At 40.5% G+C, this 26,117-nt stretch overlaps 1 protein-coding gene across 1 annotated transcript in view; it reads right to left on the minus strand.

Annotated features, from left to right (window-relative positions):
• ksr1a (kinase suppressor of ras 1a) overlaps positions 1-24,311 on the minus strand; it is a 39,216-nt gene extending 14,905 nt beyond the window's left edge. The window contains exons 1-2 of the mRNA XM_080435191.1: positions 23,992-24,311; positions 817-957 (exon numbers count right to left, since the gene is read on the minus strand). Of these exons, the coding sequence (XP_080291317.1) occupies positions 817-957; positions 23,992-24,231 (381 nt within the window). The 5' untranslated portion in view covers positions 24,232-24,311. The remainder of the gene's footprint in view (positions 1-816; positions 958-23,991) is intronic.
• Positions 24,312-26,117: the final 1,806 nt, after the last annotated feature.

Below are 26,117 nucleotides of genomic sequence, written 5' to 3' on the forward strand. Positions count from 1 at the left end.
ATTAGGCTCAAGTCCCAACCACAGTTAATTGACAAGTTGAAATTGATGACAAAAACCTGTGCTGGACATATGTCGAGCAATTATGTAATTCGCTTCTTTCCTGAAGTCTGCTATTTTTCCAGTATCGCCTTCTTTCATGTGACCCAGAAATCATACAAAGTCAAGGTACATTATCCAAAACTACCTTTATCTAAATTAGATATTTTGTATTATCTATTGTCATTTTACTCACATGTTACCTATAACATGAAGCTGACTCTGATGAATGACTTACAGGAGAGCCACTGATACAATTACTTTTAATAAGGCTTTAGTAAAACATGCATGATCGTGCAAGAAGCTTGCAACTTAATTTTAAATATCAGCCAGTTAGGTAACATGAGTGTCGAACTCCAAGGTTTGTTACATTGCACACCACCAATGTGAGCAGCACTGATGCATTCTGGGAAAACACTGCCATCAGAGTTAACACAACCAGTTTTCCATGAACTTTTATTAAACCATGAAACTGAGTTATTTGTATACCTCAGCCTCGTAAATAAAAAAATAATTTTAGGGTTAGTAAAAAATTAAATACATCATTATTATGATTCTGATCCTCCTGCCAGTCTTCTTTAATGGCTGGCAATAAAACACAAAAAGCATCCAAGTGTAGCTGTTTTCAGGGACAACCATGAAATTCTGAGACACTCTGCACGACTAACTTCTGATGGCCACAGGTCTTCTGTTCCTGTAATTAACAGACTTATTATTACCATGTCATTGTGACACATCTGGTGACACTCAACACAAACACACAGCAACGTGGTGGCCCACCTCGATGAGCTCAGGACGCAAGTTGATGATGCGCAGCCAGTCGCCTAACCGTGGATAAGTGTCCAGGGCCTCGGGCCTCTCCGTCTCTGGCACTTTCTGCTTGCACTGCAGCTGCTTACAGATGTACTTAATCAGCTTCACCTGCGGGGGGCAACAGAGAACACAACACAGTTGGGAGGGGCATGACAAAGCGGAGACTAGAGCAGCATCTTTGGGCACGACATGTCTTTTAGGATATCTGGCTTTGAGGATATGTGTCACACCTCTATGTGTTGGCAGTGGTATACCTGACCGTGAGAGAAAATTCAATGTGCGCTGAAGCCAACCTGTGAGAGAAAACTAAGGCAGTTGGGCATGCAAAAATAAAACGTTATTTTTTTTCTACTGCAAAGACACCACAGTGAATATTCTAGGCTTTGCACATAACTTCATTGTAGGTCTATAATTAGACCTACAAGAGTTACTGAAATACTTTCAATTTATTTAAGAGGGCCATGTATCCAAGCCTATCTGGGTTTCATCACTGCCCCTGACACCAGCTGCCATATTATCTTGTGTGCGAAAAGGCCAACTTGACACAAAAATTACTTCCATCACACAAATGAGAATTCCCTCCTTTTATAATGGCCTTCCATCCATGTCCCAGCTCCCAGTCTTTCATAAATAAGACTGGGTTTGTTTAACACCCCCCCCCCCAACCAACCACCCACCACCCGAAAGCAGCGCTGTCAATTAGATATAAATAGCTATTATTACATGGAAAGGACAATGAGCTGGCCATCTCATGAGGGTGTCTGCTGCGCTGGCATGGCAACCAAGTGTCTTTGGAACATTGAAGCGGATGACGAGCAACCGCAGTGACATCACCAAAGCCCTGGAAGATGCAAAGTTCAGTGTGTGAGGCTAGCAGACCACCATGCCTCCGTCAGCACCAGGTCCTCCACCGAGTACGGACTAAAACATAATAACTAATGGGTTAATTATTGTTTTTCCCAAAGCAGAGGCTAGGCAATAGGCATCCACTGAATTAATCTTTTGATACAGTAGAATTATTTATTTTATTTCTGTAAATACACATTTACATCATGATGCAACACGTTATATTAAGTTCTTGAGTTCTTGTTTCTATATCTTGTTTCGATATCTGAAGTCCATAGCACTACATTAGCTTGTAGATCTGTTCTTTTTGGCAAGCGACACACCGTGGTACTATAAAGCATACAGTAGGCTTGATCTCACGCAGTGCCGATTGGACAATCTGAGTATGCATCATCGCCCAACTCTAGTGCACACAGGTGGTGAGGGCTGAAGAGAACGCGACCCTAACACAGTTCTGAGGAACTACCCCACCATCCTTTCTTGTCCGCCACCTCCTCCCCTGGCGAGATGCTGTGGCAGCATCTCAACATTACAGTGGCTCTACTGATGATGCAGATGAGGAGGGCAATAGAGGGAGAGGAGGAGATGAGAGCTTGCCTGCTCAGGGTAGCACTCTGAAAATTACTCAGTTTAACTCTGAGGGAAGAATTCACAAAGAATGGATTGCTGTCGCTGATAGCACCATAAATTACGCATTACTTGCAACCACAATCTGCCCTGTCTCAAGGTCTGATCAAAAGATACTGCGCTAATGATATCACAGCGCAAACATGTCCTTAAGGTTTTGTAACTGTGTGCAATTTGCCCTTGTTTTGCATCTGATTGCTGGCAATGAAACTGGAAAATGTCATAGTAGTAATCAAAACTGTATCTTTATTAGAGCCAATGGACTCAAACATAGGCAATTTGACACTCTTTTGTCCAAAAATAATATTTTACATGGCCTACCATGCCACACTGAAGTCCACTGGATGAGAAGGGCTGTGCTCAAACATTTATTTCAATATGTCTGGAAACTGGACTATTCATGAATGACATTGCTGTTACGGACAGTGGTTGAATTGGGCCGATAGTCACTGTTACAGAGTACCAATTCTGCTGACTTTTGCCCACCTGAGCAGTGAGCACCCTCATCACTTATTATGTACCACCACTTACTGGTGAATCTAAGTAAATATGTAGGGAAGTTGTGTGTAATTGTGCAGTGCTTTCAAGGCTATGCACAGCCACCATGACATGGAAATCTTGCATGGAAATCTTGCAAAATGATGTACTTAATTTGGACAAAACTTACATATGAGGTCTTAAATAATCTCTACAGAATAAGTGGGGAGTGTTAATAAACGGAGCAGCAATGCCCATACATTCAACCTCTTTCACAAAATATGGCTATCAGTGCTACCCTCTATTTGTGCATTGAACTTTTTTGCAATGAGGCAAAAGAATATGGCGCCAAATGAATGCATATTACCTCATTTAAAGCACTAGAGTACCAAGATGCTATTTGCTTAGCCTGGCTTTGAGAATTGCACGATGTCCGTAAAAGCTGCGCAATCCTTTTGTGAATTCACCCTTTAAGGTTTTTTTTACACTCAGAGACACAGAGGATTTCGCTGTGCAGCTCACTGTTGCAACCCCGCCCCCAGTCCTGCTCTCCATGTTTGCCTCTGCTAATCAGCACTTTTAATGAGTAAACCCTCCATGAAGGCCATCGCTGTAGTCTCTCTTGCTCTCTCATGACGTGGGATGCATCAGTAAACATGACTAGGACATCGCGAACCCTGCAGTGCGCTCTGTCTAAACAAAAGCCTGACACCAAAGCCTCAGACGGCTGTGGACCACTGTGTGATGGGAGCAAGAACGACGAGGACGACCGTTAAAGGGCAGAGAAATACCAAACGACTCAACCGATGCCTACTGCAATACGGATCACACACTGGAGGATTAATATAAAAGAGTGAACTGCACAGGGCAATGAAATCAAAGGCCAGAATAGGAGATAGGAACCCTTCAACAAATGTTCTAAGGACACAAGGACAGGACTGCCCCTTTGCCTAGGGTCTTTCCGCATCAAAAGTCTAGAGGCCTGTGAGTAAAACCAACTGTAAAACATGAACTGGTGGTGCAATGCATCACAGTTTTTTTGCCCTGTTAGTGGCGGGGCTCTATGGGTGTCTATTGGGTGTTCTGTCCGTCCAACACTTTGGCCAGAATTTGCACACAAGCTAGGCCTGTATCATCCTCTAATGGGCGGATTGTCATGACATGACTTGTTCTGCACAATTTTGCTCGAGCTGAAATGTAATTGTAATGTTATTTTATTCTATTTTTAGCCCTACTAGTAAGATTGCGGGCCTCTCAGGATGCCGGGCAACTTTGGTCTGGTTTGGTGTAAGGAGCCACATAGCCTCTAGTCTAGGGGGTCACTAGCGGGCCGTTCAGACTCTTGCTCTTGTGACAAACACTGTGGTATTGGTTTGCAGTGGCACGCGTTGGGCAGCTCAACACTACCGTATTGTGTGTCGCCTTATCTCTGAGCTTATCTGTAAGGGTCCATTACAGCAGCCAGCCTTGAGCAGGCAATAGCGGCTTCAGATGAGCTGCGAAGCATCTGTTAGCTCACAACCAGCAGCCACCTCTCAAGTGCTCGAGAGACAATGAGGAGCGTGCGTCTTTCCCTGCTCATTGAATGCACTCATTCACAAACACACACATCACACGAAAACGCACACAACCACACGATACTGAGGAGGAGTGGCCTTGGGATGTACGAGGCAGTATTGTGACAGCTAACAAAAGCCTATCCACTTCAGGAAATGAAAAAGGAGAGAGAAATAGAATGAAAGACAGGTCAGGTGTAAGCGTGGTCGATGTCACCTTGGGTAACAACTCAGCTAAGGCTAAGAGGCTCTCCATTTGAATAGATGTTAACAGCTCTCATTCAGCTACACTCAAGTGCTATCAATTTGAGTAATTGTACTGACAACATTAACCATCCTTTTCAAAAAATCCATGACACCACCTGCTTGTTTGTCTTAATCAGTAAGACAACTTGTCATGGCATATGTAACAACAAGGCAAAATATTACAAGGCAATCCATAGTCCACCACAGGATGACACAGTGTTTGCAGTAGGGTTTTTAGGGTCACAGTGACCTAGTTTTGGTATATGATGCACCGCCTTCTATACAGTATGACCATAATACAGTAGCACAATTGGTCATCCTAGGCCCTCTAGGATATTATACTCCTGAGTCCTGACAAGATATTAGAAGGATGGGCGGACGGACGGATGGAAGAAGTGCAAACCTCATCTCGACCTCAGAGGTCCTTAGAAACCTTAGGGAAATGCGGAGAAAATGAGAAAGCATGTTGACTAGTTAAGTTACAACCTCATTGGGAAGTCATGTTTGACCTTGATAGGTCTGTTTTTATCTGCTTTATCAATTACAATGATTATAATGACTTGTATGTGTAACAATTTGCACAAGCCCAAATCATAGAACTATTTCTTATTATGAGATATTGTGCAGCTCAAGTCTGGTGTAAAAGCTGTCACCTTTCACCTAGAAGTCAGGCCTTTCTGGGCATGTGTTTATCATATTTTAGCATGCCATCTTGGCATAACTCAATCATGTCAAGTTTGCTTCCCAAGCCCTGAACTTTGTACAGTATTTTCTCCTCTCTGGGAGACAATGTTTTAACTATTTTGCCTCCTGAAAGTTAGATAAGGTAGCGAATACTTACAGTAACAAGTCACACGACCTTTGGGTTGCCATGGCAGCACCTGATTAAGCCTAAATCTGAAGGAAGGTGACGTCATCAGATGAAGAACTTGCCCAGCTGAGAAGATAGCTTGGTGCCATAATGTATAAACAACTTATGTCATCTTTGTGAATAACAAATTACGTCAGCTAAGCTTTGTGAAACCTTGGTACGTTGCCTTGGTTACCATTATTGATAACAATGCTTTAAAACTGTCTCCCATTCTGTACCTCGGGAGAGAGAACACTTTGAGAATACTTTTTACCGTACTGTCAACCTCGTCTGGTTCTCTCAATAGAGTGATGCATCATTACACAACCATGGCTGTCTTGTGTTTTATTTTGTTGTGAGTTACTCATTACTCCAAGGAAAACACTTTTTATTATAAAATGGTTAGTGCCTCAAAAACCTATCTTATCAGACCTCAGGTAAAAACATGACTCTCTGCATACATAAAGATGTACAGTAAAACATACAGTCAAACAAATGTTTTTCTCATGTACAAATATTAGAGAACAGTCACAGAGCCTCACTGTAAAGCCATATCCTGAGTCTCCTTTGTGTCACTGGTGTTTGAACCGTGGCTTTTTAGGTTAGCCAATAAGGAGAGCTATTGTTACAGCTGTTGTAGGCTGCTTGTATGTATTTTTACACTGCATTTTGCAACAACAACAATAAACTGAAGCAACACATAGGCTATATAGGTCCGTCCATAATGTGTATCATATTCCTGTAGTGCACAAGCACAGAAGCATGTGCACATGTGTCATGCTTTCCCTGTAAATTTCATTATGGATATAATTTATAATCCTGTGGTTTAATTGTGGGGCAAAATCACTTCATGTAGTTTTGTTTACTTTTGTCTCATTTCTTACTTATTTTTGTGAATTTATAGATGCTATTGGTTTACTGTCCTTGTTTGGTCACAGTTTATAAACAGATTTCAATAAAATAGGGTATATATTAGTATGGATGCAAGCACTGCGAGACAATTGGATGGGTAAATGTAAAAATGACTTTTGTCAAACTGACAACATTACAACTCTAATAATACACACAGAGTTGTCTTTTGTTTATGATGCTCAAGTTTCAGAAGCATCCTACATGGTCACATAAAACAACATTCAGATCTCTAAACACATTCACTGCATTGTCTGGAGCAGTCACGGTTCTCAAAGTGGGGTCCAGGCACCCATAAGGGATCCTTGAGGGGGTTCTAAATGGACCCTCACAAGTCTGTAACACTGAGTGTATACAAATGGAACCAAATGGACCCGTTAGGGTATACATTCAAAGTTATGGGGTCTTTGAAACTAAAAAGTGATCTGATCTGGACGATGAGCCTCTGAATATTATCATGTGTACAGAAATGTGCCTTAGCACAGCTAGCACTAACACAGGCTCATATACTAGAGGTGGCTAATGAGCAAGCCTTCCACTTTACCTCCCCACACACTAGTAACACAGGCTCATATACTAGAGGTGGCTAATGAGCAAGCCATCCACTTTACCTCCCCACACACTAGTGCAGTCTGGTGACGTCAGGTTACCTAGCAACCTCACTTCAGAGTCGTCAGCAGCGTTTTCAGTGGGATTTTCCCGTACATGTGGAACACAGAGCTCTGACATAATACAGCCCCAGAATAGAACCAAAATGTTCACATCTCTATTGGAGGATAACTATAGCAGCTATAAACACACCACCCACAGCGCTACACTCAATCTCATCTACACGAGGTAGATAGGATTGCATTTTAAAAACAAAAACCCAATCTCCCCAAAATTGATTACCTGTGTGTGTGTGTGTGTGTGTGTGTGTGTGTGTGTGTGTGTGTGTGTGTGTGTGTGTGTGTGTGTGTGTGTGTGTGTGTGTGTGTGTGTGTGTGTGTGTGTGTGTGTGTGTGTGTGTGTGTGTTTGTGATTGTGTGTGTGTGCGTGCGTGCGTGTGTGTCTGTGTGCGTATGTACGCGTGTGTGTTAGTTGGTGTGTGTGTGCGTGTGTGTGCATGTGTGTGTGTGTGTGTGTGTGTGTGTGTGTGTGTACAGTGCACCCACTGAGATGTCACATAGGCAATCATTGCCCTGTGGCCTTCTTGCATATTATTGTATTTTTTGGTGCAGAGTGGAGAATGCGGCTCTTGTCGACTCATGTGGCCTGGAGGTGGGGGTGGAGGGTGGATGGCGTCAGAGTCCACCTGTCAGCGCCGCTAAACAACACCATGGCAACGGCCTAATGCCGTGAGGAGATGAGCGACAGCCAGCCAGTCGTGTCAGCCGGGGGGGGGGGGGGGGGGCTGACACTGCAGACTGGGAGCAGCTTCCATCGCTCCAATGTTTCCTCAAGTCTCCCTTGTGGAGCCTGCTGACACACACACTTTGTTGCACCTGCCAAGGATAGCACGGCCTATCTGCGACCTGAGCAAGAGCGTTCTATCCCAAAGAATACTACAGTAGTTGTGTATGGTATGGTCCGTTTGTATTTCTCAGAGTGAAAGAACATTTATTGTTAGAAAGAAAGAAAGATAAGAGTAAAAATAGGTTACATAGGTTAAGTAATCGAGTCGGAGTGAATAAGGCAACAGAATTCTGCTTCTGTATTGTGACATGGTGCATGTCTCTTATGTTTTATACGAGTATAATATATTATGACCTTGAGTTAATCAGGACAGGCTATCAGTCACCAAGTTTCAAACCAGAAGTGTTCTAAAAGCAGCTCTGCTGTTCTCTTGCAGGACACAGCACAAGTCTGAGGAAGGGTTATCTGAGGGGCAAACAGCACACATCCATGCAGACAATATTATCAGTGTGCACAAAGGGCCACGTGAGCACAGAAGCCTTTATCTGGTGGCTCCAGTGTCACAACCAACATGGGGCTGAACGACCACAGCACTGTGACCTAGAAATAATCCTCTCATAGGCCTGCACAATCCATTGTGCATAGGAAGATATCATGATTTTAGCTTCCACAATACATAATAGTAGTAGAAAACTGGAATTTTAGTTATAGTGGCATGTTTTCTTTCATTTATATGCCCATTGCAGGTCATACTAGTGAAGATGTTAATTTTACACGCAAAAAGTACAATACAAATAATTTTGATTCCCAAATCTAGACTAAATATTGTGATTAATAGTTGTGATCGTAATGTCATAATATAAATCAAATATGAATTTTAGCCCTGATCATAAAGGCACTTTTGGGGGCTCTGTAAACACAGAAAATGTCACCAAACCTTGTGAGGCCCGCCTCATAATAATCAACAATAATAACAATAGTCGCAGAGACTTGTGCATGATTCATTATTTTTTCACTAGTGTGTGCTGAAAAAATAAAACAAATCTCTTCCCCAGGAGAGGGGCGTCAGGCAGGCCTGATGAAGCACTGGCCAGGTCACATGGGCTTTGGGGTGCTTTGTATGCCTGGCAAGCTGAAAGTCTGTGGGTGCCTGTTCCAGACAATGGCCAGTGCTGACCCCTCCTCCTCCATCATTATCATCAGCGGGGGCTGACTCCTGGAGAGGAGGAGGGGCTCCTCCTGCCTGGAGGACAGGGACAGGGGGTGGATGGTAGAGGCTACCCAGCTACTGTCTTTATGCTGCGTTGCTTGCTGAAAACAATAGATCTTCTGGTGAAAAGTGGTCATTTTGTCCCCTACTATGTATCTCCTGTCCCAAGTCCACACATGGACATGGACCCAGGATTCTGACAGAAATCATTCGGCAACTTCACATTTAGGAACTCATAAATACTGTTTGGCTGATCATAAAATCTATTGTGCACATTCATGATTGTGCATGTGCACATCCTTCACATTAGCCTCATCACTTAAATTAGAGGGCCTCTGTCGAGTGTTGTGGGTTATGTACTGCCATGTCTGGCATCGGAAAATAGAGAGAGATTAATCTGTCTTTGGCACATTTCAAAACAGCCACAGAATAAAGAGGTTAAACTGGGTCTATACACAGGTGGAGAATGGACAAACTTTCATATTTGGGATTTCCTGTTTGTCTTTATCATGCAAATATTACAGCCTCGGACTAAAGATACAATTTCATAACTACAGTGAAACAGAACTGAAACAGCCAGCACATTTAAGCATTTACAACAGGGGACACCGTGCAATACTCGGTGTCGTCTGGAGCCCTGCCAACTCCCCCCCCCCCCCACCCCCCCTCTTCCCAAAATAGAAATACAGCCAGTCTCAAAATTACAGGATGCAAAGCAACTCATTCTCAGTCTGCGTAGGAATAGCTGTAAAGGCAGGGTTAAATCACCCTGATTTCCAGTCCAGGTCCATTGGCTACACTGCCCAAGGGAAAAAGTGGGAACAGAACAGAGCCGGTGCCAGTGTTGCTACAATCACTAGCATTGTGTTTCCCCTGTAGCCTTGTTTGAGCCACATTCTCCATTGTCTCCTCGGAGGCCTCCGACACAGACACAGCGGTTGCTGTGTCATAAGAAGCAGCCCAGCTGATTGGTTTTCAATCCCCCCGACCCCTCCCCCCGACCCTCCTCTGTGCAGAGGCTCTTTGCGCGTCATTTGATTTTCTTTAACAACCAACCCTCAAAATGCGTAGGAAGAAAGACGTCTAAATATAGACACAGCCACAATAGCTCACACCATGAGCGGCCGGTGAACTCTTTCCAACACGGCAAGAAAAGAAAACAATGATGCTTTCCTATCTAGACAGTCAACAATACACTTAGGGCTTCACAGCTGGAAACGGTACTCACTGACATGGAGCCAGCATAATTCAGGGTTTGTGTGCAATGTGCACTGAGAAGCTAATATAGTGTGTAGTTTAGCTTTATGAAATTATTTATGAGAACCATCACACTCACATGCATTATGTTAATTCAATCTATTTATGGCCCTGGTTAACAGCAGTAAATACGGACATGGCAATGCACAGTTGACAAATGTAGTACAACAAAGACAAGGAGACAGACAGACTGAAATACAGAGCGAGATGGGGAGAGAGAGAGAGAACACATCAGACAAACTGGCATTAGCATGTGAAAAGAGAAGTACCAGTTAACACTCCATTTGAGAGGCCAGTACCATTATCTTCTCACTAGCATGGCAGACAGGGGGGGGGGGGAAACACATACTGTTCAAGCGGCATAATAAAGCTCTCCCAATGAGAATATAATGTGAGTTCAAGCCTCTCTTGATTGTACTCGAGTGCATATGGAGTGATGCCCCTTGGCATCACAAGTGTGACAACCACTTTGACCTCTCACAATTCAGTCAAACTCATCACGTGAATTTAATTGATGTGGCTCTTTAGTGGTAATTATATTTCTCATTGCAACTCAGCTCTGCTGCGAAACAGTGCACATGGCATCACAGGTAAATCACAGTCAGTTGTGGACAAAGTGCTCAACCACAGTACTTGAGTCAAAGTATAGATACTCCTGGTCAAATATTACTAGTTGCACAGTCAAATTTGTACTTAAAGTACTTGAGTGCTTGCTTTTAAAAGTTTTCAAAAGTACATGTTTTTATAAATAAAGTACTTAAAGGTAGGGTAAGTGATATTTTTTGGTTAAAACAAAGAGTATTTGGTTAAAAGGTTAAAGCACTATATTCTGATAGTAATCATTGCTATAGAGTGTTTGTTCAGTAACAGGAGTCTCCCCGTCTCTCCAGCTCTTTAATAAACAGAAAATACATTTCCCGGTAGGGATCAGGAGAAAGTACCCATTTTTAAGCTTCATTTTTATAGTGTTCCAGTTCCAATTTTGCCTGCTCATTTCTTAGTGTCATCACTTCCAATTTCACTTGTTTAATCTATATCCTGATTGAGTTCTCTATCCTGATTGGATACAATTGGAAATGAAACTGAAACTGAAACGAAAATGCATTAATTACAAAGTCAATTTTCTTTTTAATATCAATGCATGACTGTATTCAAATGAAGAACATTTTCCAGAAATATTCAGATTTTCCAGAAATATTCAAAAAATATCAATAATATTGAAAACAGCAGCTCTACAAGCTCACAATGTGTCGCACTACTAAGCAGCTTGTAGGTCTGCTTTCACTATATCTGGTCAATTCATAATGTACGTTTCCCCTTCTGGAAATGGAGTCAAAAGTACAATATTTGTCTTTGAAATGTAGTGGAATGAAAGTAATAAGTATCCAAAATACAAATACTCAAGTAAAGTACAGATAGTAAAAAATACAGCACTCAAGTAAATGTATACGTTTTTACTGTCCACCACTGACCACTATGGAAATCTCTCAAGGCAAAGCAAGGCAGGTTTACTTGTACAGCACAATTCATACACAAAGAAATTCAACATGCTTACATGAGGTTTTTTTTTGTTGCCAATAGCCTACTTGTGGCTAAACCTGACATGCACGCATTTGGATCTACAATCCAAAAGTAAAAGCATCCTCTCATTCTGCCTAGAACTGAGATCTACTGCTGAATCAGCTACATTGATTTGAGCCATGTGGTAACAACACAACTGGAACCCCAAGAATGACTCTAAATGTAGAAAAGAAAGTGGCATGTTACATAGGACGTGGCTTTAAAATGAAGTTAAGGACACAGACAGGATATCAGATGCTGTTGGTGACAGTATCCTTTACTTCATCCCCACTTCAAAAATGAAGAAATTGTTTATTTCTGACATTGGCTTTTCATTGAAAACTTTTAAATTACTTCCATACCACTATTGGCAGCCTACATTAGGATGATATGAATGTTTGTAATACGATAAATAGGTGCCTGTAATATATTTTCTGTATAGTTGGTATAGTTTCTAACCACCTGCTAAGCTGAACTGGCCCTTTTCTTACATTCAAATCCCTTGTTTTTTAATACAAGGGATTTTTAATAAAATGTGGGTTAGTGGGTTAAGTTTTGGCTTTGGTTTTATGGTATTGGGTAGGCTTGACGAAGGTTCCAATTTTCTTGAATAAGCGGAACTAGTTTAACCACTTGAATCCATCCATATTATGGCGCAAACATTGGCCAAAAATGACAGATCTACAAAAAATTGCCATTGTAATAAGGAATTTATTGGAGGCAATCGTCAATGAATCAATAGCTCAAACTTGGAAAATGTGTCAAGCATCCTCTTTGCACCTCCTGTTAGGGCTGTAGTATCATGTAGCATGTGGTCTAGAGACCGGTCTTGAGTCTGGTCTCTAATACCACAATTTTGATGGCATCTGTCTTGCCTGCAATTTTAGCAAGTGCAGCTTTAAAGAAACACTTCACCCATTTTAGCTGTATCTTCATATAATCAATCCTCACTAAAAAGCTCATTACAAGATGCCACCATTTCCGTCTACTCACTCTGTGACTCAGAGGTGGGCTGTGGTCAGTTCAGAAACCTGCTCACACCAATGACATCTTCAGTGGGGTTTCCTAGCAAATAGCCTGGGCACCATTCCTTTTCGGGTATATGATCCGGTCGGGAGCGGAAGTTAAAAAAATAAAAAGTGGCCGGATGGGCAGAACCGGAAAGACGTCTCACCCCAAAATAGGTCCGTCCTAATAAAATCCTTGATGCATAGTTTAGCTTATTTTTTAAATGTAAATGTGCGTGCACTATCCGGAGACTATTTAGCGTCTGTATTATCCCACGGGGAAATTCTATTCCATTTAAATAGGGATTGGGGAACCAAAACAAAGCGGCACCGCAAAACCGGATGGGCAGAATCCAGAAAGAGGATTCTTTTTTCTTTTTTTTTTTAGTAGGCGTGGCCTAGACCGGATCACATGGGTCTTTAGTAACAGAGACCAGGCTTTCCTCCGAGGTGGAAAGACTGGTGATGCGAGGTTACCTAGCAAATAGAAACTACAGCCTCCCTCTTCCTGGAAAGTTAGCACATTGAAATAGAAGCCATTGATTGTTCTTACATCAATTAAAAAAACTATTAAAGTTTGAAATATTGTTTAAATTTCACTGATGATGCCATTGATAAGAAAAGTTTTTTCTGGCCTTTATTCAATAGTATAGTCATTGGAGACAGACAGGAAACAGGAGATAGAGTAGGGGAGTGACATGCAGCAAATGGTCTGCCAAGAATCGAACTGGAGACTCTCTGTCAGGCATTAGAGATCACGTGGTACGCAGCATAACCATTCGGCTATTGGGTCGTCCCACGGTAGGCACATTTTCAAACCATCTACGGTCCACCTCTGAGGCAAAAAGTTTAAATGTTCTTTTAAGACCTTTATTGACAATATAAGGGTGCAATTTTAGTTTTGGTTCTTTCTCAGATTTATTATTGAATTGATTACGCTTGATCTGTGCTCCTTGGAGCACAGATCTCCACCAGGCCAGGTCGCCTACCCAGGGCTCAGTCGTGGGGTGCTATATATCTACTGTAGGCATACGTAATTTTTTAACAAATGGTTTAGTTGCAAACAAAAATATAGAATAATACTACTGTACTGTAAATGTCCATGGATTTATTGTTCACACTGCCGGCAGTTTGATATTAAATGTAAACTTTAGTGTAGAGGGCTTGCAGGTAACGCAGTAGCTCTTCTTTCTCTCGCACACACACTCAGTCACACAGACACTAGTGTCCATAAAGCTCTGCCTCTCTTTTATGCTTCTCTCCCCAATCAAGCTGTCTCGGGAGAATTTTTACAGAACACACTGCAACGTATCAGATACTGTATCAGGGTAAAATGTTATGTCTGTGTGACGCAAAACATCCAACCACCCATTGCTACACTTCAAGGTTGCATCGTTGTGTTGACAAGTGTGCATGTGAAAGCATGGTGCTACTGCTAATCACAAACATGCCTACATGAATACCATGTCCAGTTCCCATAAAACGTAATCAGTCGAATTGAACAGCCTTATGAGGACTGTACAAGACCTAATCAGTCGAATTGAACAGCCCTATGAGGAGACTGTACAAGACCTAATCAGTCAAATTGAAAGCTCTATGAGAGACTTAGGAGACTGTACAAGATCTCTGCAAAAGCTTAACCAACAATCCTATACAGAAACAACAGCATCCTCTTGGACCCAAACACAGATACATGGACAACACTCACAATGTACGCTGTCAAGTTTCACTCCTATCGGCGTGAAACACCAGCAGTGATACTAATTAGCTGCTCACAGACGGACAGACCCGTAAACATAATCCCTAGCTGTTCCAAACTGCTGAAGATAATTACTTGAATATTATTTTTATAATTACTTGTCTGAGTAATTCCTGCGTAAACATGTTTTGCTTGTGGTGGAATTTATTGGTGGATTTGTTTTACATTCTTTAGAATGCAGACCAACTTGTAGTAGGCCTCATTTTCTAATAATCTGTAATAATAAGGTGTTTGACACTCTTCTCTCTTATTATACCACGCCTTTCAGATCAGAGGATTGCTTTCAGATCAGAGGATTGCCCTACCAAAAGGAGTAGGGAGTGTAAAACCCTACTCACTTTCAAAACTGCCCTAAAGATACACCTTCAGGAGGCTGCAATTCTAAAATGGCCCCTGTCTAAGTCTTAACCTACCCCCCTACCTTCTCTTTTTCTTCTCTTGTACATATTTCATACCAGTAACCTGTAAGCTGATTGTATGACATTCTGTATATTAGTGTGTTTATCTGTCTGTCTCTTATATGTCATCATGATTTGTGTGCATGGGGATCTCATCGTAAACAAGCTCAGTATTTAAAGGGACTACACCATGAATTTGAACTTTTTCTTATTTTTTGTGTGTTTTTGGTCTCCCCTACCTCTCTTCTATCCCCCAAAATACCCCAGTTTGAACACTCAGGCTTTCACAGCAAATCTGGGGTTTTCTGTAAATTGGTCTCAAAACAGGCCAAACTGATTTGCACCCTGACGTGACGTCACGTCAGGGTACAATCCCTCCCGTAAAAATTTTTTTCCACACAGAACCAGGACATAACATGCATACAAACTGGCTCAATAGCGCCCCGTGCCAAACAGGACAATGTGGTATTGCAGGTGAAAGTGCCAGAGAGAAGTTAGTTGGAATGAGTATATCTGAGGCTTGATTTAGGCTCAAACCTTTTGAAAAACGTTTGAGGGACATAAATAATATGATATTAAATATATATATATATTTTTAAATTCATGGTGTAGATCCTTTAATGAGTCTTCCAGTTTAGTAGACCTTGTATTGTGAATTTGTACTTCCATGTACTGTTGTTCTCATGTCTTACTAAATAAAGTACATCAATCAATCAATCAATCAATCAATCAATCAATCTGTTATATGTGCTTTATGCAGTGTTGGGCAGTAATTACGGTAATATCATTGCTTTATTATTAATTAAAATAAAGTAAGTGATTAAAATTTACAAAATAGTTATTATATGATGGTTACTAGTTGAAGTAACTCCTCCTGGGTAACTTGCCCAACACTGATATATACACTGATTATACTTAAATTCATGTGTCAAAAAAATAAAATTATAAAAATTATAATAGTACCGTATTAAAAAATTATTCATAAAAGAAAATTACTATTATTATTTGGTCATGGACTAGATCAGGATTGAAATCATTCTGGTCTGTGATGACTCAGTCTTATCAATGTCTTAAGGGAATAAGGAAATATCAAATAAAAATGTACGTATTGTATACTGTATGTTACTATGGAGTTGACACCTACTCTAGAAGCTGAATATTTCTTCCCTTAACAGCCTTTGAAAATACCATGTTCTTAATTGTACATCCATGGATAATTTCTCAGGGTGTTTACAGGTATCAGGAAGTTAACCCTCCTAGGGTCTTGTTTTTTAGTCACACCCAAGGTGGTCTTCGGATCAATTTGAACCTACTTCTAAAGTAGTTAGAAACCCCCCAAATGATATTAAACATAATTTGTTCGTCATTACTAACTACATTACTAACAATTCAATCAATATTGTGTGTGTGTGTGTGTGTGTGTGTGTGTGTGTGTGTGTGTGTGTGTGTGTGTGTGTGTGTGTGTGTGTGTGTGTGTGTGTGTGTGTGTGTGTGTGTGTGTGCGTGCGAAAATGCTATGTTTACTACCAATATTTAACATGTTCAAATAAAGAAATGGTCTAAATTGTACTTATGACACCTTTTAGTCTCCACTTTCAATGGCCGGGTGAAATTGACCCCAAGACCCTGCAATGCATTGCACATGCATGAAAAATAATTTTAACATACTTATCCTTTTTTTTTGCTTTATTGTTAAATTAGTTGTGACATTGTAATGTGATTCAAATGTTTGTTATCAGGGCGTCCTTGAAAAAAAGAGAGCTTGCTCTCAATGGGTTTCCCTGAATAAATAAAGGAAAAAGAAAAGAAAGAAGATCCTTGATGTTGACATTTTAAAATAAGTCAATTTGACCCGAAGACCCTGTACCTGTAACCCTGGAGGGTCGTTGGGGCACCACAGACGATCTGTGGTGCCCCAACCAGCTCTCTCCATCCCTCTCTGTCCTCGACAGCTCTCTTTGCCTCACTGAGTTTCAAGTGAGTCCATTGTCCGATGTTATCTTCACATCTTTTCTTTTGTCTCCCTCGTCTCCTGCCACCTTGTACGGTGCCTTGCAGGATGGTCTTTGCAAGGCCTGAGGATCAGGTGATGTGTGTCCGTCCGTGCCACCTCAGTTTTTCGCTTCATGACAGTGGTAAGCAGGTCATCATGTGGGCCAATGGCTCGGCTGACATGATGACCTGCTTACCACTGTCAAAAAGGGAAAACTGAGGTGGTACGGACACGTCACCAGATCCTCAGGCCTTGCAAAGGCCCGAAGACCCTAGGAGGGTTAAATGTACGAATTTTGAATACCACCTAGAAAAGGTAACTCTATACTTGCAATGAAAATAAACAGGAAAAGTGAAAGATACTCTTTTCGAGCTAGCAGAAGTGCTTCTGGTATTCCACAAACCACTGAATGCTCTTGAAAGATAAAAGTATGCCTACATGGAAAAGACACAGGTACCCCAATATGAAATATGATATGTATGATATTGATATGTTTTAAATGAAATTGTCTAAATGTCATAATTGTAACTCACTCATATTTTTATATTGTAATAATTTCAATTGAATAATTTAATTGAATTATTAATTTGACTTGGGACCCCCTGCAACCCACTTGAGGACCCCTGGGGGTCCCCGGACCCAACTTGAAAATGATTAGCAGACCATTTGGATGCCCCTCAATTCTTCCCTGTGCTTAGGAAACATACATTTGAAAAATGAGTAATGTTTTTTCCAGTTTTTTTATTAGTGTCCAAACGTATCTTCCAATAACGACTATTACCCTCCAGATGGTAAGGCAGCAAATAATAATCTCTAGGTAAACAACATGTTTCACAGAGGCTGTATTTCCCTGACAGGATCATGATGAAATTAAGACATTTTGCTCTTCTCTCATCTATTCAAGAAGGCTTAAAGTGGCCTACAATGATGCCCTGAGGATTCTGCTTAAAGGAGAATTCCGGACAAATTAAGTGTTATCTTTCATGTCTCGTTACTCACCTAGCGACGTAAAAAGTGGCGTTCTTTTTTTCCATATATTCCCCTGTCGTCATTTTTTAAACACCCTCCGTTGTTATAATGGGAGCGCATGGGTTAGTGAAGTTCGTCTATTATAACCGACGCAATGTTATTTTTTTCTCTACTACGATTCATTGTAGAGTCTCATGATAGTCAAACATGCGCTGAAAATTCCTGCGAGCCTGCCGTTAATGGCGAACGATTTAACACTGGTTGCTTGTTTCCAGAATCTGGCAACACGAGTTGCCAGGTTCTGGAAAGAAACAAGCATCCAGCATATAACAACGGAGGGTGTTTAAAAAATGACGACAGGGGAATATATGGAAAAAAAGAACGCCACTTTTTACGTCGCTAGGTGAGTAACGAGACATGAAAGATAACACTTAATTTGTCCGGAATTCTCCTTTAAGGTCCCTAGATGGCATAGTGCCAGTCACCTGTTTGTAACGTGTGGAATCCACACATGTGAGGCTCTCTTAAGGCACTGCATGTATGGATTCATGTCTCGCCTGGATGAGTCCCGGAACAGTATTATTGAGGATATAGTCAATCCTGGAAAGAGCTGTCTCCGGTACTCGACCAGGCTGCGTTAACACCAGAGCCTCTATTTATGATTTTATGGTTTTTAACTGTTTAATTTATTTTATGTGTTTTGTCTATTATTTGTATGTGCTGTATGGACCCCCTGAGCGTCTGGAATAAAGTTTGGATTGAAATTTAATTTAATTTAATTATTATGAATTTAAAGAGGTTTTTTCTTTTACATCTGCTGTGCTAACTATCCCTTTGAAATTCTTGGCAAACCACGCTAGCTCGTTCAGCTTGCCAACAACAGTTGTTGGCAACAACAGTTTATAGCTTATCAGTTACTGATAGCTAATATTAGTTAGCCGAAATTAATTAACTAAATTAACTTGCAACCGCTCCCTAATATTCTACCATTCAACAGAGAACCAGAGAGACTCAAACTGGCCAAGTGAGGCGGATGTCCGAATGGGACCCTGTCATTTGATGTCCCCAATGCCTTCGTCAACAACTCTGACCCAGAGACAGATAACACTGGGCTGATGCCTAGTTGTACCATAATAATATTATACTGAAGAATAATAAAAGAGAAGGAAGACAATGAAAGAAAGGATTCAGGCAGAAAATAAGAAGTGAAATCACTCATGAGTTTCTTCACATCAACCAGTGTAAACGAAAATAAAAAAAAAACAAGGGAAAAAGGAATTTAAATAGTGATTCTATTCAGCATTAGAGAGGAAACACAATGGCAGCCAACAGCAGGCGGTCAAATCAATGTTACACTTAAAGTAAAATTCAGGAATTCACTGTGTGTGTAACATGAAACATATGAATAATAACAATAATAACAATTATAAGTATTATTGTAATTATTATTAAGCATAAAGGTATTATTTATAATATAACTATTATCATCATCGTCATCATCATTATTATTATTATCAAGCTTTTCTTCAAGTTACAAAGTGGAAGGCACAAAACTAAAATACACAGTTCCCTTCTGCATCCCTTCCATCTGTTTCAGGAATGAGAAGCTAAGTCGATAAGGTGGAGCCATTCAAATATAATGAATTTAATGTCAAACAAAAATATATAAAAGTTAAAAGTTCTAAAGACTCACTTCTACACAATGGTGGTGTAGTTGCAGAGGAGTAATACATTGATTTTCAAATGAGATTTACGATTCATGAAAGTGGCATCTGGCTTACACCCCCCCCCCCCCCCCCCCCCCACATTGCCCTCCAGCCGCCATGTGACTCTTCCCACGTTAGATGAATGTAACAGGTACAGTACTTGATGCTCGCGCAAGAGGCATTTAGGGATGATAAAATACGTATTTGGGAAGAGAGACAATAAATATCCATCTGCACACTCACAGCCCGGCTAATTTCACTCTCTGCTCTGGTTGCAGCTCTCTCTCATCCACTCCCTACTCAGACAACGTAATGACAGGAGTTACACTACTTGTATAACTCACATCATAGTAAAAACATATATTTTTAGCTAATGTCTTAGTTACACCAACATTGCTCTTATGAAGCCTTTAGTAAGTTCCTTGAACAGTTTTTGCTCCAGTTGAAGGCAGCCTCGCTTTCACATATACACGCTCTCTCTCTCTCTCACACACACACACACACACACACACACACACACACACACACACACACACACACACACACACACACACACACACACACACACACACACACACACACACAAATGTAAAGCGAATCTCTTACACCAACATTGTTTATGAAGCATTTTGTTCATAGAACAACAGTTTCTTCATAGAACTAACATCTCTTACGTAAGCACCATCATGGCGTTACTGGTAAACTGCTTTTCATTCCCATTATATTACTGTCTTCATATCTGACTGGGCTTCATGACCACAACAAAGCAAACACTTTCCTTGGACAGCCTGACCAACAGGTTGCACCAAGGAGTTACAGGAATACAGCAGATCAAAGAGCCACGACAGGGGAAAAACTCCAGGTAGAGACTTTAGATTATTTATGTTCCCAAGCTAATTGTGAGGCCAGCATGGCCTGACTATTGTCTGGCAGAACAATGCCTAAACAAAACGCACACACAAAACAACACTCCAGGAAGTGATCGGCCAGACCACGTCCTTCTCTTCATATCAGTGACGAGGCGTGCATGAAGACTGATGAAGAGGATGTAGAAAGCACCCAGAAACAGGTCGAATCCTCTCTGCACAGACTAGTCAAGGGGACAGTGGGAGACAGAACCACTGCCAATGAAGGATGCAAGTGTGTGTTCACCATATGCACAGTGCTAAATAGTTTTATTACAAAGAAGGACAACAAATCAAAAGCACCATAGCTAGACCCATTTGTGTTTACAATATGGTAAGAGTTAACTTCCTAGAAATTAATGCCATAATGGCCTCTTGTGAAAGAGAGTATATACGTATTCGGTAACACTGTCTATGAAGCCCATGTCAATAATGCATTATTATAACATACTTATAATGCATTATAATATGCTTATAACTCAATACAATTATAGTTAACAACAATAACCATAACATATTATATAGCATTTTATAATTATTTATAAGGTCAAGAATAAGAATAATATAGACCACCGACATAATAATAATTGCTGGTCAATCAGACATATTTTGCAAGTATCACAGTGTTTTATAATTCTCATAGTTGTAATGCATTATAATCACTGTTATAGAGCATTATAATGTGATTATAAGTCATTGTTAAGTGGTCATTGGGTACTTTAAGTAAAGTAATGACATTCCTGGAGGTGCAGGTAGAAACATTTTGTGTGTTCTCGCATAGGTTTAATGCTATGTCTTTTCCACTTTATTTAAAGCATCCAATGGTTACTTATCATGACTTATAATAATATTATAATGCATTACAGTAATCATAAAGCATTATACGATTATAATGTATTACAACTATGATCATTATAATACAATATGATCCTAGCCAAATGCCAAAAGAAACAATCTGTGAGACCTTACAAGTCATTATACAATGTTTATGAATTATGATTATTGTTATTAGGTTATGAGTGCTTAATGATAGCGTGTAAGCAGACTATATGCTTTTATACTGACATGATTATAGTTATGAAGTATTATGAGTATTTATGAGTAGTAGTTATAACAATAATTATACAGTGTTATAAGCAGATTAAAATGCTTTATACATTTATGTTAATGCTTTATAGATATGGGCTTCAGAAAAAGAGTTACCAAGTAGTTCAGTCCTCTTCAGTTAATGAAAGCTAATTTGTAATGAGTGACTTTCTTTAAAATATTACAAAAGTACCTTGCCAACCCACATCTGCAAACTACCAATCACACAGAGAAATTGAGGGCATTCATTAAACTGAATTTAAAACTGTACCTATAAATGAGAAACTGTGTTGCCATCATCATCTCCAGATGAAGTTTATTTTTCTTCATATATAGATTGTGTGGTTCAAATGGTGTCAGTGGCAGGCCTGCTGACACACTGTGAGGGATAAAAAAGATGGGGACACTGGAACATCGGGGTCAACAAGTTATTTTCTGCTACTTTGTTCATGAATATTGGGTGCTTCATTTCTGATTGAGCATTCTGCCACTTTAATCAGACTTATGATGATATAAAATAGATTACACAGGGCTTGGAACATAATTAATTTGGAAAGGTGACCACACAGCTGTTCTTGAGGCACATATCCAAAAGCAACTGACATCCTCCTCAAGCCAATCACTAATGAGCATTCATTTGGTAGAAAACTTACACATAGCCATAATAAATATATTATGTATTTTTTTAAACACCCTCAGAATGTCAACTGACATTTCATTGTTATATCACTCATTTGCACAAACAATCTCATCCATTATGTCAAGCTTCTTGAATAGAACATCTTTCACAGCTTCCTGCAAGCACATGGATCAAAAACAGAAAAAGGCAGGCCTAATACTCCTCCTTACCACCTTCCATACAAAAGTAGGGCCTGCTATGCCACCATAGCTTCATCACTAATAACATTCTGCAGTCATCTCACTCACTTCTACAGCTATTTTAGAAACAATATGTGACTATAAATACCCAGGGAGGTAAAGCACATGCACACAATTAAATGAATGCATCCAAATGTTGCATAAAGTGGGTTCTAGTGACGCCTTTGAGGGCCGAGTGAGGATAGGATTTCTGCATCATAAGCTTATGTCTGCGCCAATACTACCCAGCATGCTACCAAGCATGACTTCTCCCCGTGCCTACTGTAGTAGGATAGGCTGAGGCAGTGTTGCCATGACCGCTTATTATAAGCGACTTTGGGCTTGTTTTTCTGTAAAGTTTCTTGTAAATAGTGGTGGTAGTTGCAGGTTGCGTTTTTTTGGGCTTGTTTGTAAAGTGTAGTTGCTTTATTTGGGCTTGCTTCCTAATGTTGTTTAAACCCAGTGGTTCTCAAACATTTTCATGTGAAAGTAACCCCCCAAATTAATATGTAATTGTCTGCAGAGTAGACCCCCGCCCCCCCGCCCCCATCTGAAACTATTTTGTGCCAGGACCTCATACAAGTTGTTGTGGATTTGAAAATATTCATACATTTTCACTTTTTCACCCAAGATTTTGTCTTTGAAAATAGCAGATCTACAAGCTCACAACATCGGCTATTTTCAAAAAGCCAGTACAGCCAGGCCTGTACCTATAGTCGCTTCTTTTGGGCTTGTTTTATAGACATGGTTGCTTATTTCTCTCGCCCAATCTGGCAACACTGGGCTGAGGCCATAAAAAGCCTCAGGCTCTGGCGGAAACCAATGTTAAATCATCCCAATACAACTGCATTGAATTTGGATTCTAAAAAAATAGACAGAATATGAGCGCTTCAATATAAACATCAATACCAGCAAAATTTGCAACACTGTTTTCTGATTGTTATGGTGGAGGAATTGATATACACTCATGGTGTGGTGTCTACATTAAACAGTTGAAAAGGTATCGCTGGCCTTTAATGTAGAAATGGGAAATGGTGATCTGTCCAAAATAGTTTATTATTTATGCTAAATGCTGAATAAAATAACACGAGAAACACAACAAAGGAAAATGTAGCAACTATCCGTGCAGAGGGTTTCTGTCAAATAATCCCTAAAGAAAGAGGACACAGAAATAACCAGATCAGGCGTCACTGTGACATTTTGCATGTTTTTGCATGTCATGCATAGAATGCTTTAGCCTAAATAATGGAGCCTAAGTTAATGGCTCTTTTGGGGGTTTCTTTCTGCAGTTTAATGTCTCTTTTGGGTTTCTGCAGTATATTGTAGGGCTATCATAGAATAATATGCTCAGCAGCTCAGTGACACTCGGGCGCCTTGCGTTTCTTGTGCAGCTGATATCCAGCCTATTTGAGGACACAGGCTTCATGACTCCGCAATTTGCCTGCACGTTTCGATCGCATTATGATGATGGATGGGGGTCTAAGAAGCTTCAGTGCTTATACATAGATATTTTACGAACACAAATTACCTCCACGGTGCGTATCTCGTGCTGCGTGAGGTCGTTGGACGCGGCGCATTTGGTCCGGAGCCCCTGCAAGCTGGAGATGGAGATTTCAATCATATTCTGGATGAGTTCGCACTGATGCAGCGCGGCCATCGCTGCTGCAGCGCCACCGCCGCCGCCACGGCCTCTCTGGCTCTCTCTCTCCGACGACTGCTGCTCATCACTCTCGACCATCTTTCCACCTCGATCACACACACCATCCATTCCTCAGCATTGGGCACCGTTTGAAGGGCTAGAGTCGAAATGCATACGATGCACCACCAGCGACGCACTGGTCTCTAGAATGCAAGTTAATACAAAAATGTCCCTGACTCCACAGACCTAGTCCCAATCTGGAATGCTATGCAGCCAGAAGGTATCATATAAATGTATCAAAGAGGGATTATCGATGGCAGCCCGATGTACAAGTCCAGAACACTGGCAGTCCCAGTAATGATGTGTCCCGTTCACTAGCGACCAGACACCGTCTCCTCTCTCTCTCTCAGCCTGTGCATCAGTGTGAAGCTCTACCAGGTGTCAAAGCAACACTTCCGGTTTGTTTTCAAAATAAAAGTGCACATATTGCAAAATTTCCAGCTGACCACGGGTATAGTGCTGTTAATGTAATGTAGATAGGCTAAGTTTACAACCCTGTCTCTGACTCTGTCAGTGGTGTAAAGTAACTAAGTACATTTACTGTACTTGAGTACAATTTTGAGGTAGCTGTACTTAACTTGAGTATTTACAATTTTCAGTACTTTTCTTCTACTCCACTACATCTCAGAGCAGGCAAATATTGTAGGTACTTGTGTTACTCCACTGCAATTATTTGAAAACTTTAGTTTCTAGTTACTTAGTAGATTTAGATTATTAATACAAAACATACATGAACCACTTCAGCCGGCCCACTTTGGCTGTTTGGAAATAGCCGGTCTATAAGCTCACAAGGCGTCACCATGCTAGCGTTTGTAGACCTGCTATTTTCAAAAGATTTTTCAATCTTTCTGCATAAGGAATACTTTTACTTTTGGTACTTTAAGTATATTTTGATACTAATACTTTATACTTTTACAGTAGGCCTACATTTTTAATTCTGGACTTTTACTAACAGAGTATTTCTAAATTGCAGTATTGATACTTTTACTTAAGTAAAAAAATGTACTTTTTCCACCACTGCTGTTCATGCAACCTAATTAGTTAACCTAAAGTTACAACTCTGTGACTGACTCTGTGACACTCTTCCAAAAGTTCGGACAATTGTAGGCCAATTGTAGGTGCTAACAGCTATTATAAAACATGTTTGCATAATATGCACGTGACAGTCTCCAGAATGCAATAATCAATTACGGATTAAAAAACACATTGTAGCCTAATATCTTAATAGGCCACGTGCAGAACTGGGTAGACTCTATGGGTAGACTACATAGGTATGGGGGGGGGGGTCTCTATAGGCACAAAATGTCACGTTAATTTGCGCTATGAAATAACATATTACCAAAAAACATTTCCATTTCGTATGCTTTTTTACTATTCTGTAACTTCATAATTATAAGAGACTGGACAAAACCACTACACAGGAACAAGCATTATTCTGCAAATCACGTTTAACTTGACGTAGCGGGCAGCTTTAGCACCATGGATGTAGGTTTTAGTGTTTTTTTATCGTCTGTCAGCTGTTAGGAACATGATGGGCCGCATTGCAATTCGGGAAATAGAGTTATTTGGGTTGCCACTGTCAAACCACAGTACACGCGCCACACACACTTCGTAATCAAGAAGTGACAGTGAGGCCTCTGTGAGCAATTGTCACAACAAGGCATGAAATTTCATCATTTTAGGGGCAAAGCCACTTGACCTTTGTTGTAGCCTACTGTAGATTTTTTTTCAAGGTCACAAATGAGAAATGCCATGTCAGCAAAGGCATGTCAGCAAGGCCATCAAATAATAAATCCATGGAAAGAATTTAAGTGTTATGGATAATTTTATTTGTAATACAAAGTATGAAATAAATAAATGAAAGGAGTTGTATAGGCTACTGCAGTGGTTCTCAACCTGTGGGTTTGATTTTGGGGGGGTCCCCAGATGACAGTGAAGTGACAATTTAAGGATTT

The sequence above is a fragment of the Gymnoscopelus braueri genome, assembly GCF_963280865.1.
Source record: "Gymnoscopelus braueri genome assembly, chromosome: 8".
Classification (NCBI taxonomy): Eukaryota; Metazoa; Chordata; class Actinopteri; order Myctophiformes; family Myctophidae; genus Gymnoscopelus; species Gymnoscopelus braueri.